This window comes from Trichoderma breve, chromosome 3 (genome assembly GCF_028502605.1).
Source record: "Trichoderma breve strain T069 chromosome 3, whole genome shotgun sequence".
Lineage (NCBI taxonomy): Eukaryota > Fungi > Ascomycota > Sordariomycetes > Hypocreales > Hypocreaceae > Trichoderma > Trichoderma breve.
Genome location: NC_079234.1, coordinates 3,305,766 through 3,320,043, shown reverse-complemented (window position 1 = coordinate 3,320,043; position 14,278 = coordinate 3,305,766). Strand labels below are relative to the sequence as shown.

The 14,278-nt window shown below is 51.8% G+C and overlaps 4 protein-coding genes across 4 annotated transcripts; 2 read left to right on the top strand and 2 right to left on the bottom strand.

The window, feature by feature from the left end:
• Positions 1–229: 229 nt before the first annotated feature.
• Positions 230–2,198, bottom strand: T069G_05403 (hydroxyethylthiazole kinase family domain-containing protein; the record flags this gene model as incomplete). Its single annotated transcript, XM_056172613.1, has 5 exons — positions 230–782; positions 884–1,095; positions 1,174–1,492; positions 1,610–1,745; positions 1,913–2,198. 5 exons carry the CDS (start codon positions 2,196–2,198, stop codon positions 230–232), a joined length of 1,506 nt encoding a protein of 501 aa, XP_056029471.1.
• Positions 2,199–2,885: 687 nt separating this feature from the next.
• T069G_05402 (uncharacterized protein) lies at positions 2,886–8,457 on the bottom strand (the record flags this gene model as incomplete). Its single annotated transcript, XM_056172612.1, has 3 exons — positions 2,886–3,791; positions 3,858–7,998; positions 8,081–8,457. The coding sequence occupies 3 exons, from the start codon at positions 8,455–8,457 to the stop codon at positions 2,886–2,888; spliced, it is 5,424 nt and encodes a 1,807-aa protein (XP_056029470.1).
• An 843-nt stretch (positions 8,458–9,300) lies between these two features.
• On the top strand, positions 9,301–10,304 carry T069G_05401 (GDSL-like lipase/Acylhydrolase family domain-containing protein; the record flags this gene model as incomplete). Its single annotated transcript, XM_056172611.1, has 4 exons — positions 9,301–9,306; positions 9,359–9,455; positions 9,518–9,642; positions 9,717–10,304. The coding sequence occupies 4 exons, from the start codon at positions 9,301–9,303 to the stop codon at positions 10,302–10,304; spliced, it is 816 nt and encodes a 271-aa protein (XP_056029469.1).
• A 1,632-nt stretch (positions 10,305–11,936) lies between these two features.
• T069G_05400 (uncharacterized protein) lies at positions 11,937–13,925 on the top strand (the record flags this gene model as incomplete). The annotated part of the gene is made up of 4 exons (XM_056172610.1): positions 11,937–12,129; positions 12,208–12,471; positions 12,520–13,170; positions 13,231–13,925. The coding sequence occupies 4 exons, from the start codon at positions 11,937–11,939 to the stop codon at positions 13,923–13,925; spliced, it is 1,803 nt and encodes a 600-aa protein (XP_056029468.1).
• Positions 13,926–14,278: the final 353 nt, after the last annotated feature.

The window sequence follows — 14,278 nt, the reverse complement described above, 5'->3', positions numbered from 1 at the left end:
CTATGGATCTGGATCGATCTACAGACTGGACAAAGCGGTATCATCAGGCGTTTTGAGAATTGAAGCGAGCAGGAATGGGCATTGGATTATATTAGCGATTTTGTATTATAGCCCGGCAGGCAACATACATCATAGGGTTTCTCTTCTCATAATTATATCTTATAACTTCCAGTCCTCCTTTTATTTGTTTATATATCAACCACTCTACCTTGATAGTTATTTACACTCTTCACTCTACTGCCAGAGCTTCAATCTTGGCCTTTGCTAGCCATGCAACGTCTCCCTTTACTGTCTCCGTCCGAATTGCACTCAGCTCATCTATAAAAGCCGGCACAAACGTCCCCGGCCCCCTAACATCATCCCTCACAGCCGCCCTCTCCGCCGCAATCTCAAACAATACCATGCCCGCCACAGCCGCAATCAACGGATCACTCCGAAACGCAGCCTCCATGGCACTAATAGTCGTCCCAAGCGTGCACCCCGTGCCCGTAACCCTGCCCAAAAACTCATGCCCATTGTCCACACGCAGCGTCCGCACGCCATCACTAACAACGTCCGTGGTGCCGGTCAGCACGACGACGGCGCCGGTGCTGCGGGCGACGGCTTTGGCGAGGGAGGCGCGCTGGGGGATGGTCAGGGACGAGGCGGAGTCGACGCCGCGCTGGGTGACGGAGGCGCCGTAGACGGTCTGGATTTCGCCTTCGTTGCCCTTGATGACGGTGAATTTGCCGGAGGAGAGAAGGGTTTTGACGGCGTTGCGGCGGATGGAGGTTGCTCCAGCACTATAAACGTGTGATGTTAGCATTATGATCGAAGTGAGATGTCATACGAAGTGAAGTTGAATAGGGGGATACAGGGGCAAAAGGAGTTATCATGGACATACCCAACAGGATCGAGCACGACGGGCCCTCCAACGGCGTTATATGCCTGCAGTGCTTGAATGTGGTTCTTCAGGCCTTCAGGCGTCACAGTGCCCATGTTGATGACGAGGGCGCCTCCCAGCTTGGCCAGATCAGCGGCCTCTTCGGCGTAGTTGGCCATGATGGGGCTTCCGCCAACAGCGAGAGCGACGTTAGCGGCGAAGTTTTGCACGACCTAAGCATGAATATAGTCAATCAATCATAGCTCTATAATTTCCTTTTAGTATTTCATTCTTCAGAGTAAGAAACCCACCAGGTTGGTCATGTTATGAGACAATGGCGTCGTGGCGGCCACACCCTTGATGACATCCGGAACCCGGCCGGCGACGACCTTTCCAAGCAAATCCCGGGCCGCGGCCGCAGGGTCCGCAGCGGCGACAATGGCGCTGACGACTGCGATGCCATCGAGGCTCTTTGCGGGGGCGGCGCTGGACTCGGCCAGCACGGAGGTGGCGTTGGAGCCGTTGATGCCGCCGATGCAGACGGTTGGGATGGAGTAGCCGGCGGAGGAGAGGCCGAGCAGGATGGAGCGGATGCCGGCGGGGCCGATGATGGATTTTGTGTCTTTTTTGCTGTGTTTTGCGTGTCATTCGGTTGTTATACATATGTGTATGTATGTATGGTAGATGTCATGTGTTGATATAAGGGGGGGGAGAAGGGAGAGAGTTCTCGTGAGACAACCGACTTACGTTGAAGTGGCGTAGACGGTGCCCAGGCCGAGATAATCGGCGCCGGCTTCACATGCCTTGAGGGCTTCTTGGATGGAGCTGGCTGTGACGCCGATGATTTTGTCGGGGCCTAGCAGTTTTCGAGCTTCTTCGTATGCTGTTTGTTTTTGAGTCATGAATGGTCAGCTTCTCTTGTTACCCATGATATATCTGTCACAACGACAACCAATTGAAAGCGAATTAATCTCAACTAGAGAAGTTTCTTCACCTCATGCTCCTCAACAGTAAAAAGACAATCAAAATAAAAATAAGATAAAAACTCACCCATGTCATCCTGTCCAATATGCACTCCCTCGCATCCAACCTCAACCGCAACGTCCACCCGATCATTCACCAGCAGCGGCACTCCAAACCGCCTCGTCACCTCGTGCAGCGCCCTCGCCGTCTTCACCGCCGTCTCTCGGTCGCTCAGCTTGTCGCGGTACTGCACAATCGTCACGCCGCCCTGCAGAGCCGCTTCGACGACGCTGGTGAGGTCTTTGTTGCCTAGGATTGCGGGCGTCGAGTCGGTTACCAGGTAGACGCTGTAGTCTACTTTTCCCTTGGCCATTTTTGTAATTCAATATCTTTTCCAACAAGCTAATTTTATAGTTTGAGAAAAAGAAGTCGGTATTAAACCGTTGAGTGAATGAGGGATTGTGGTTGTTTTTTTGAGGTGAAAATGTGTTGTGGAAACTGCTCAAGACTCGCAGGGCGTAATTTGATACCCGGGAGGCGGCTATGATCGGACCCATAGGACATGAGCTTTATTATGACGCCATGTTGAAGTAGCTCACCAACAATGGCAAAGGGAATCAAATGATTCATTTTTCTATATGATAAAAAGAACAAAATGAGATCAATTATCAGCCAAGAACAATTTCCATTAAGAAGTTTTCCACGGTTTTTTTTCTTCTGCGCATTTATCCAATTTCCAGCTCAATACTCCAAAATGCTAGATACTATTCCCCAGAGACGATTCGGCTCTCAAGAGTTAAGTCGATCAAAATCTACCTCATACAAATTTCATACATTAAAGACACTGACAGTCACTGTTTAGCTCTCCTGCGTCTATTCCAAAATGTACTCTGTATTTTTGCGCCAAATGCTGCTGAGATCTGGAAATATACCCATCTAAGCTATTTATATCCACAACACCATATAATTCACATCGACAGCCTTTTTTGTTTCCCTCCTTGCGTGACATTTTCTGACACGCCGGCCCATACTTTATTTTATTATATACTTCCCTCCCACATTACTGCAACATGGCATCCAGGCTCTCGCCAAGCACGCCCTCAATCTTGACAATCCATCTGTGAGTCTCTCTTTCAACCACCTCGTCGTCATCCTCCTGCAGCTCGCTGATTCTAGGAAGCATCTCATGCAGCATCGAGAGCCATTCTTCGCCGAGTCGATCCGTCAACGCCTGCTCACACTTGACAGCTGCCAACCTGATGGCTGCCTTTTCCGATCGAAGATGCTTGAGCAGCGCCGAGTTCAGTTCCTTCTGGTGAGCCTGCGAGTCTGCCGCTGCTGCAAGCTCCACGGTTGTTGGAATCAGGGCTTCGTCAACATTAACCAATGCAGCGTGAGCGTATTGCTCCATCAGCACGGGGGCAATTGCTCCAAAGTGCGATGGCGCCTGCCAGAAGTCGTCCTGATCATGTTCGAAGCACTTGGCCAGTGTGGTGAGAACGCGGCTCCAAAGCTGCTTTTCGCCGCTAATCTTGACATCGACGCTGCTCAGAATCTTGATGGCGTCTTCCAACACGTACGTGGCATAGTTGGTCACAATTGACTTGAGGTTCTCGAAGAATGATTGCAAGAACCCGTAGACACTGTACCGTCGAGCTGCCAATCCAACCTTGTCGCCCTTGGGTAGCCCGGTGCTAGACCATTCGATAAGCTGCACGAAAATAGGTCTGAAAGCGGCATCGTTGAGTTTGTAAATCATCTTCAGCGCCTTGTCGTTCATCGACTCCTCTAGGGCAGTGACACGAGCAAGCGTTGCATCGCTGGTCTCGCCCTTGGCCAGTATCTGCCTTCGCAAGTCGAATGCCTTTAGCAAGATGCTGGACAAAACTCCGGCATTCTTAGTAATGGAAGACTTGGGGTGCTTGTCGATAGCCATTCCCAGCATCTCAATATACTCGGACGTAGCCTGTGTTCCACAAGTTAGTGCCCTGCTCTCTTCTCCAAAACTTGTCATCTTATTGTCATATCTTACCGTAAAACCATTGGATGTGGCGCTCTCCCAGTTCAGGTCCAAGCTTGTAAAGATCTCCTTGGCTTCCAATTTCTTCGCAAGGAACTCGCGGCAGCCAACACGGGCCTCATTTGTTTCCGCACCAAGCTCGGCTTCCGCTGACTTGTTGGAGACCTCCAAGATCCGGCCAATGTAAGTGGAGAGCATGTACGGCAAGTGTTCAGCAAGAGCGCTGATGAATCCGAAACCAGCCGAGTGAAGCTCCTCATCTCGAGTATCCTCTTGTAAGCTTTGGTTGAGATAAGTAACTGCCTGAGGAATAGCAATGGGCAAAACTGGCACAATGGCGTCTTGCAGCACGTCGACGAGAGAGGTGAGGCACAAGAGAGCCATGATACGAAGCTGCTTCTCATCTTGACCAAGGCAGTGCTCTCCAGCAATTGTTGATGCAGCCGCAACCACAGCCTCGATATCCTTCTTGCCATACTTTTCAGCAATCTTGTCAACACAAGTGACCGCCGTATGCTTGTAGCGGATATCGCTGGACTCTCGGATCGCTGCCGTGAGTTGTGGCAGGAAGGTGAGCAATGCTGTCCTTGAGGCAGGATCCGTGTTGCTTTCTGATCCCACGCGGAGTTCCAACGCGCGAAGGACCTTTTGGCGAAGGTCAAGGTTGGGTCTGTCGAGCAGGCTCTCCACGGCCTTGATGAATTCACCAATTGAAAGGAGGTTCAGCAGGTTGGAAAGTGCATTGCCGCATCGGCTGTGCAGGCTCTTGTTTGATTTGACCGTATCCGCGAGTACCAGCACGTCCTCAAGCAGAGTTGCATAGAGTTGGCGGACCTCTGATGTTTCCATATCATCTCGGTCGGCAAGCTTGCTAATCTGCACCTTGAGCTTTCGGTTGGCCAAAAGACTCGGGAGCACGGAAAGTTGGCGAAGTGCAATCTTTTCAACGTCCTTTTCTTCGTCTTCATCACCGCTACCAAGCAAAACAAGCGACAGGGAAGGCTTGGGCTTGAAAAGATCAGAAGTGAGGTCGAGCAACTTAACCAGCGTCTCCAGCTGGATTTCGATGCTGAAATCATTGAGAAGGTCCAAAACAAACTGGAGCAAGTCGTCGTTGAGTTCATAGCGGTCGACAAGCATGCTCACCAGAGTGAATAAAAAGTCCTTGGGTCCCATGGTTTCAACCAGTGCTACGAACAGGCCGTGTCGTCGGTGCACCGGGATATGCTCGTATGCCGTCGTGAAGCTGACCAGAATGTCCGAAGCACCGGCAACGGGGCTCTTCTGACCTTGTCGTAGCGACTCAATCAGCGGAGGCACGACCTCTTTGATTGTCTGCGCTACTACGTGAGCAGAGTAGTCGTCGCTCTGGCGAAGCACCGATGTGCCCATAAAGGTGAAAATGGGCATGACACTGTGAAGCACCAGGTGCGGCGCAATAGTGGCCAGGTTTGCGATCAGCAACAGCGCAGCGTTCTGGACTACAGGGCTTGACGATTTCTGGATACAGCTCACGAGCAAGTCTCCGTAACCGCCAGAGCTGTCCACCTTGAGATTCTTGTTGGCCTTGTATGCTGGCATCATGGCCAAAAGACTGCGTAGGATCAGGTTCTGCAGGTATCCCAGCTCTGAGCCGACGACAGTCCTAAAGTGTTGAAGCTCGGATAAAGCTGTGAACAGGCCGTCCAGCAGCTCAGGATGTGATACAGGATCCGAGCTGTCGACGATTTGCAGAACAAAAGTAACCTTGCGCAGCGCACGGCTCAGCTCGGGAGTAACCTGGGTGTTCAGACCGCGGTTGGCATCGGAAGAGCTTGTTCGCCTTCGCTTGTTGGGAGGAGGCTCGGTAATCATCTTGGTGCCTGTCTGAATCGAGTCCAAGAAGAAGGATAGGATATCGGTCGTCAGGGGCACAGACTTGAGAAGATCTGCAGCCTCGGCGGGGATGACGGATTCTGTATTCTCGGAAGCAGCCTCTGGTTCTTGAGACAGCTCCAAGAACTGTTCCGCCACCATAAACTTCATTTCATCCTTCATCGAAGCCCACATCTTCTTGATTCGAGAGAAAGCCGCCCGAATAAGGCCCGGTCTTTCGCCACTTGCAGTACCCTTCAGCAGCGTAAACACAAATTCTAACCCGGCAGCGTCGCTGGGAACAATAATGTCAATGAACTGAGAATCCAAGACGGACTTGTCCAGCTGTTGAGAGAGGCAGATCTCTGTCACCTCGGAATCCGTCAAGCTAGCCCAAGACTGCAGGGCAGGCAGAAGAAGCTGTGTCCGTGTCACGTTGGAAACACCGCGGATTTCGTTTAGGGATTTGAGGAGTCTACTCTTCACAAGCAGCAATGGAGTCGAAACAATGTGAGAGGCGAAGAAGGTTAGCAGCGCCTGTCTGCCGGACTGAGATAGGTGGTCTTTTTTGTCCAGAGACGGCTCAGGGGCGAGTGAATATTTGCCGCTCTCGATGGCAGACTTGAGAACGGCAGAGATGTGCTCTGGGTCCATGACGCACTCTTCAACTGCTGGCAGGAGCTGGAGGTGAAGGAATCTGGCGGCAACATCTACACCCAGGGCAGCGACATCCTTGGATTTGAGCTTTCCATAGAGAGAGTCGGCTCCCCATGCCTTTGCCGATTGCTTAGCAAAGGGAGGGTTGTAAAGCCCAGATGCTACGGTGATGAGATCTGCTGCTGCTTGGCGCACTCGCTTGGAAGGGTCACCCAGAGCCGCAACAGTGTAAGGGATTAGGGCCTGTACATCCACAGTAGACCCTTGTGCAGCCTTTAGTCTGTTCCGAACCATATCCAATGCCGCAGCACGCGCCAATGCTGGGTATTGTCCGCACCAGATCCTAATAAAGAAGCTAAAGTATGTGCAGTCTGCCAAGGCTGATTCCCGTTTGAGCTTGGGGAACTGGTCAAGCTGGCCAAGAAGTTCCGGTTTCCGCGGAGTCTGGTCGGAGACGATGGACACAAACAAATCGCTGAGACTAACAAAGGCTGCATCATCTTCTGTTGAGAGAGATGAAGCGAGAGACGCGGAGATGTTGGCCAACTCGGCGAGGCGTGCCTCAGGGTCCTGCGATTGGGCTTGAGCAGCGGCGTCTCCTGCCTCGTCTTCTCTCGTGGCTTCGGGAAGTTTCCTGGTGCGGAATACGAGATCCAGCTTCATTTCCAGCTCCTCGATATCGAATTTGACTTCGTTAATGACCAGTTGAATAACCTCGCCAGACGATCCAGTGGTTTGAGACAAAGAAATCAGGGTAGATCCGACATCTCTTCTCAGAGAACCGTCTTTGTCGTTTTCGTCGTGGAGCTCGTGAGCTGTTAAGAGTAGCGATTTGAAAATGACAGACACCTGCTTGTCCTTCAAGATGTTGCTGCCCAAAATCGTGGTGATAGTTGCAAGACCTCGTGAATCGCCCTTCTTTACCAGTCGTTCGACCAGTGCCAAGCATAATCCGTTCGCCAACTTATCTACACGACGCTCCTGGCCAATTTCGACGAGAAGGCTACCGATATCTTGCACCTTCATAAGCGCTCTGGTAACTTTGCTGCTCATCTGTTTGGCGGATCGGAACTGAGCAAGGATCGTCAAGCAGACAAGACCGGGTCGAACGGTGTCGGCAGTCCAGCCGTGAACGAGTTGCTGCATCAGCGCCGTAACAGCATTGTCGTGCAGATCGCCCTTTGAGACGAAGACGGTCACAGCCATGTAGGAGGCAATTTGAAGGTTGGGGACCTTTCTCATGACGAGCGATTCGGCGAAGATGGGGCCCAGTCTGTGCAACAACGCCTGGCTGCTGTCGCTCTGCACTGCAGCTCGGCCAGACTTGGTGCGATCCAGGATTCCACTCACGGCTTCGGTTACGAGCCCGCCCCAAAAGGTGATGAGAGCGGGATACTGATAGCCTTTGCGGCATGATTCGAGAACGTATTCAGACACAGCAGTTACGAAGTCGACGTGGTGGATGGCCTGGTGAACAAAGATGGATCGGGGAGGTGGCGTGAGAGATCGAATATAGGGATCGAGGAATCGGAACTGGCTCGGAATCTTCGGGGGAAGAATGGATAGGAGAGTTGCAAATGCGGTGATGGAATGATATGGCAAGAAGGTCATGAGCAGGATTGACGTATTATCCACATGAACGCTATAGATGGGTAGACAGGTCAGCTAACCCCCATTCAACTTGAGGGGGGACCGCAATTGAATTGCTTTGGTATTAAACGCACTTGAATCGTCGAACCAGCCACTCAATGGCCTTGATTGCGGGCATCAATCTCAACCGACTTCCCACAAGTCTGAGAAAGGCTTCGATGTGACGATCCAGCTCTTCATTTTCAGCGATTGTGAGCTGGTTTCGGTCTTGGTTCTGGCTCTCTTCGCTGAATAGCGTTGAATGGAAGGCAGTGAATCGACCGTCCAACTGACAAAGCTCTTCAAAGCCCTGGTGGCATGTTGCATACAGAGTTTGATAGCTCTGGGCGGCCGCAACTCGAGGCTCCCAGATCAGAGACTTTGAATGGGCAGCCTTTTGCGCTTTGATGTCCAAACTCGACTTGGAGTTTGCGGCAACCTGCGCCAGCTGCGCAGCAAGCGAGGTCGCCATTATGTCGAAAGTTGAGGCTCCAGGTCGGAAAACGGACTCGAGATGGGAAAAATCAGGAACGCGGCGTTCTTGACTATGGCGCCTTGAAGCCTGTTGAACTTTTTTTTTTCAAGACCTGGAAGATTGGCGGAGACTTGCTAATAATTTTCTTATCGATAACTCCGCACTAACAATGATGGCTGCAGAATGTACTCCACGTCCAATCACGTGGCTGGTGTCATCCGTTTCACCACTAAATTTGGAGCACCAGCGATTACACTAAGACATCCATTGATCCGCGCAGTACGGAGTAGGTTGCTTGTAGTGCTGAGATGAAAATAGCCGCCTGGAACTTTTCTTTTGTCGCGTGAGGCTGGTTTTGGAATGTATGTGCGATGGTGCATTGTATTTGAAGAATGCGCTTGGTTACCTATGTTTACCATTTCTTCAGCTGGTTTGCTACTATTGAGCTTTCGATGTTACAGCGAGATGGAATTACATCCATGTGTAGTACAGTTCTTCTGTGCTCAATATCAAGTCTAACCAGAGGCATTATTATTCTACTTGACTAAGAATTACAAACTGAGGCAGTGTTTGCGTATCTGAGTTACTCCATACAATTATATGGTGCCGTGTTCCACTGCATTTATACCCGACCAATTGGAGATTAACAAAGGCAGCAAAAGGGCAAACTTCATTATTCGGTGAGATTCAAGTGGGGAGGAAGCTACTATTGATATAAGTGCGGGCAATACTCCGTAACTCCTCCGTAGATTCCTAAGAGTTGAACCCCCCGCATCCTCGTAAAGATCAATACTGCCGCATCTACAACTTCAAGAGATCTCTGGTAGTGTATTTGGTAAAATGGCGGTACGTCACTCAATAACTCTGGTAGCTTCTGTAGAAAGCTTACTCGTCATAGAAACCGTATCCTCAAGTTATCCTCCTGGGGGACTCTCTGATTGAATTTACTGCCCTTACCCTCAGCGGCTTTTCGTTCCAGTCGGCTCTTCAAACACGTAAGGCCTCAAAGTACAGGCCTCATAGACTCGGACTGGGATATCTAACGAAGAATCTACAGGGTTGATACGACGCTTCGACGTGGTTAACCGCGGCTTTTCAGGATGGAACACGGCAAACGTGGTCAAGTATTTGCCCGAGATTTTCTCAGAGCCATCTGATTCGTCACCAAAGATTGCGTATTTGGTGAGTGCAATGCAAGGGGATGAAGTCTTACTCATTAAGAGTATAAAATGCTGATAAGCGGGGGAAACCACCAGCTTATTCTCTTGGGCGCAAATGACGCAGTTCTTCCTCTGGAGACTACCTCGCAACATGTTCCCATTGAAACATACAAAGAGAACTTAAACAAGATCATCAACGATCCTCGGGTACGGGCGCACAACCCCAAGATCCTGCTGGTGACCCCTCCTCCGGCGGATGAAATCAGGCTCAAGGAATTAGACATGGCACAGGGCCACGCCCAAGCGATCCGAAGCTCGGCCGTATCTGCGTCGTATGCAGAGAAAGCCCGCGAGGTAGCCCGCGAGAACCCCGGCGTGGTTTTGGTTGATCTCTGGCAGGCCATTATGGGCGAGGCGATTTCCATGGCTCCCGGAGATTATCAGCCTGGAGGTCCGTGGCTGGGGTCGCCAGAAAATGGGAAGCAGGGGGGCCTGACCACGCTGCTTCCGGACGGGCTTCACATGGGCGGAGAAGGCTACAAGGTGTTTTTCGACGAGATCAAGGCGCATATTGGACAAGACATTGTTCCTGATGAGAGGGGAGACTATGTGCTGCCCGACTGGAGAGTGGTGAACCCTCCCAAGGTGGCTCTAGCTCCTCCTGTACGCGTCTCTCTTGAATAGATGAACTGCTCATTACCTCCATACTCAGGTATGCTATAGATTGGTGTAGTAGATATCCAATAGATAGATGGGATGGTAGAAGGTGCATGTAGGTAGAGATAGATACTAATTGAGTGATGCACAATATGTTAAAGCTTTCTAACGTAATACATCAAATTTATACATGAAATGAAATGCGGATTTATATCGAGAAATCTGATGTGCAGTAATCAGCTGAGAAAGTACGTCATCTGAAGAAGGAATCATGCTGAAATGCATGGATGGCATGGGACATCCATGAGAAACAAGCTCAAGCTCGCATTTGTCAGTCAGAACCTGGACTTACAGGGCTGTCTGCGGGGAAGCGCCAGCTTACAGCCGGCCGTCTACCCGCTACGGCGCTGTAAGCAATGGCTGGACTTGGGCTGCCCTGCGCTGTAAGGGCCGCTGTTAGCCAATCGACAGCCCCCTGGTCATGAGTGGTGTTTTTCTCGGGCTGGAATCCTGGATTGTGGAGAGACGCAACAACCTCGCATCATCCATCGCCCAGGCATTTCATCCCATCCGCCTTTGGACCTGAAACCGCGTGCTGTGCTTGCCCTCAGCCGTTTATTTACCTCCCGTCTGCACATGCACATGCACATGCCACAGCCCGCCAATCGATAAGCCAGTCTCCTTCTGCGGTTGTCCCTCTTCGGTCTCTCCTCTCTCCCGTCTCTGCTCCGACTCGTCGCCTCTCCCTCTCCAACGGCCTCCGCTCAGACGGCCAGCCAGCTTCTTCAACGCTGCCCCCTCTCGCCCACTCGCTCGTGCAGTTCAAGCATTCCTACCGCCTACTGACTCAGCATATCCGTTGCCCGTTGCTCGTTGGACGCTGCGCCCTCGTCGCGACTCTCCCTGCGATATACAGCACCTGCGCCTGACAAGAGCAAACAAACTGTCGAGCTGCTCTACTCCATACGCATCCAACATACGCATACATACCGGCATATATTCTGTCTTTGTATTCGGCTACTGCTCTGACCTAGCTGCGTTATCGTATACACAGAGTTTGCCCTGCACGTCTTATTAGCATTATACTCCCGCATACGAGGCCTCTTGGGTGTGGTTAGAGCCACAATATTGGTGCCGTCTTGTGTCCGTGACGACACAGTATCTGCTACGCGATCTCGCCGTTACTTGAACCATTCCTCGCTTCTATCGATACATCCAATACCCAAAGTGCTCAAGCCTTGAAATCTACCCAGGCCATAGCGCACATTCTGCGTTATCGGCAGTGTGGCCCCGGGGTGTAGGGCAAGGAGATGTGGTCGACGAGGTTGATCGTGAACTGTTGCTAATACCCGAGGGAATAAATCCAAAAGAGCCACGCACCAACACCACCTCTAAACGACCACCGAGTCGACTGTGAAGCCCAGGCTTACAATACTTGGCACCTTCTCATTCTTTACCCCTGTGGCTTCGACCTTGTGCGACCCTGCCTGAACCCTGCTTTTCTTCCTTTTGTTTCCTTGTGTCGATACCTAAGCCTAATATTTTTTTCTCTCCTAAACCCGCTGTTCAAGTATACACTCTCCCTTCCTATCAGCTTGAATTTGTCTTTTTGCACCCTCACATGTCCCCTTAATCCCTTTGTTGAGAAGTCTTTCGGACATGGATCCCCGCTTTTCTGTTTCCCGGGACGAGCTGTACAACCTGCAGATGGAGTTGAAGCAGGTCCAATATGCCCAAGCAAACCACGCAGAACGAATTGTGAGACTAGAAAAGCGTCAGGCAGACGACTCTGCACTGAAATCTGTATGGAACTCACCATTTCCAGGAGTTCTGGCCGGGACGCCACAGCATGGTGAGCCATGGCCCTCTGTACCGTTTATGCTAATGCATGTTTTCTTCATATCTTTACTAACAATAACATCTTCTGTAGGCCCCGTCCAAATTTCTACGAATGATGTGTTCGACGACTTGGATGAGCAGGGAGAGCAGCTGCTGGGCTCTCTGCACTTGGGACCTGCAGAGGAGGAACCCGTTCGGCGCGGTGGTGCGGCTTCGCGAGCAAACAGCGTCCGGTTTGACGAGAGCGCGTTGCACGGCTCAAGCTGGGGTGCCCAAAACAACCGTCACTCTGGAGACTTTGGCGCAGTTCGTCCCGGATATATGATGGAACGGTCCCTGTCACACAAGTCAGACGGTAGGCATAGTTCGGCCGGCCACTCGGTTCACTCGCACCATTCTGTAGCGTCTGGCCGAGCCAGTAGCATTGGCCTCGATACAAATTTTGCCACGGGCGATGAAGACGACGACGATTCTTCATTTGACATGCCGGGGCTTCCAGCCTCCGTTTACGTCTTGGGAACGGTCCCTTCCATTGTTCGCTGTTGGCTGACCACGGATTACGCTCACGGAACGCTGCTCTATGCAGACATTTGCACTGGGTCGCAAAAATCTACAATTGATTATTCGCTCGTGAAAGAACTCGACTTTCTCAGCGAGTTCCACCGAGACGTCAACGGAGTTTACAGGGCCAGATTGGATGTCTATCTTGCAGAGGCCGTCATCACACGCCATAGCAGTCGGTCAGACTCCGCTGCAGGCTCGGTTCCCTCCATGTCGGTTTGCTTCGAAATGTGCGGCAGTGAACAGACCAAGCCGAATCAGGTGTCGAAAGCAGTCCGTATCTTCATCGGAAGCGATGCTCTGAGGGCACATGCGGCCGATATTCTTTTCTCTCAGAACACAATGGTGCTCTATAGCAACGAGCGAGACCGGCTGCGCGTTCCCTTCATTCGCCCAGAAGACGAAGAGGTATTCCGCCACATAACCACCAGCAGCGCCGCGCCAGAACGGCCAAAGCTGAATGCCAACGCCGCGCCATTCGTCTTTGGAGATGGTAGCCGGGCTGATGGCGAGGACAAGGCCGCGGCCGCACCGCTAACCGCAACATCTACAGCGACTGCAACAACGCCTACATCGGCAACAGCAACAACTAAAGAGTCGGGAAGTAGCGAAACTAGAAGCCAGGCTTCCCCCGCTACATCACATTCCGAGCCTTCGGGCCGTGTTCGGGCGAATAGTGTTCCCGATTACGAGGAGGAAAATGAAAAGTCTGGAGGAGACGCTAACGGCTCCGAGCGCCGGCGAAGAGACGGATCAAGCGCGTCTGAAACTTCGCGACGAGGAACGTCGTCCGGCATCTGGGGCTCTTGGCGAAACCCCAACGGCAGCGGAGCAGATCAACGTGAGACTGGACCGCCTCTGAGCGGATATCAGCCTGCACCTCGAGGACGCAACATGAAGGTGCTCAAGGCCCAGAAATCGGGGTCATCGTCGGCACGCACCGGGGCGTCGTACGAACCCCCGCTGCCGTCCAAGTCTGAGCTTGGCCGGCGGAAGAGCCAGGTTAGCATGAACGGTGAAAGTTCGACGGCTGCGAATGGCGGCATCAGATGGGATCTCAAGGGGCCAGCGACGCCAGGCGAGGCAAAGGGTGAAGCAGCAAAGTCTGGCTCTAGTTCTGGTGGCCGGGCGGCCTCGACTTCAGTGTCGTTGCCCAGATCGGCGAACAACCCGATAGGAGCAGCGTCGGCCTTTCCTTGGATGACACCACCGGCGAAGCCTACTAAGACGTCGCCGTCGGCAGAATAAAAATGCCCAGCAACGATGGTTGCCCCGGTCAGCGGTATTGGGACTGTTGTGGATTTAAACATCTACACTTCCTACGACGGATGAACCGACACTCTGTGCAGTGGTTGGCTTGATTTTGACTTGGGCCTCGCAGCCGTGTCTATTGCTGTAGCTAGGAATTGAAACAATTCAGCGCCCCTAATTCCTCCCAGATTTTCCAAACCTCGCTGTATCTAGGTACCTACATAAGACTGGTGATGATGACTTTGCCCTGTGAATTAACTAACTGCCTCCTCTTTGACCCAAAAATGAAGATTTGGCTACTTAGCCAGGATGTTTTGAACAAAAGTATTGGAGTAGAACCGAATATAGAA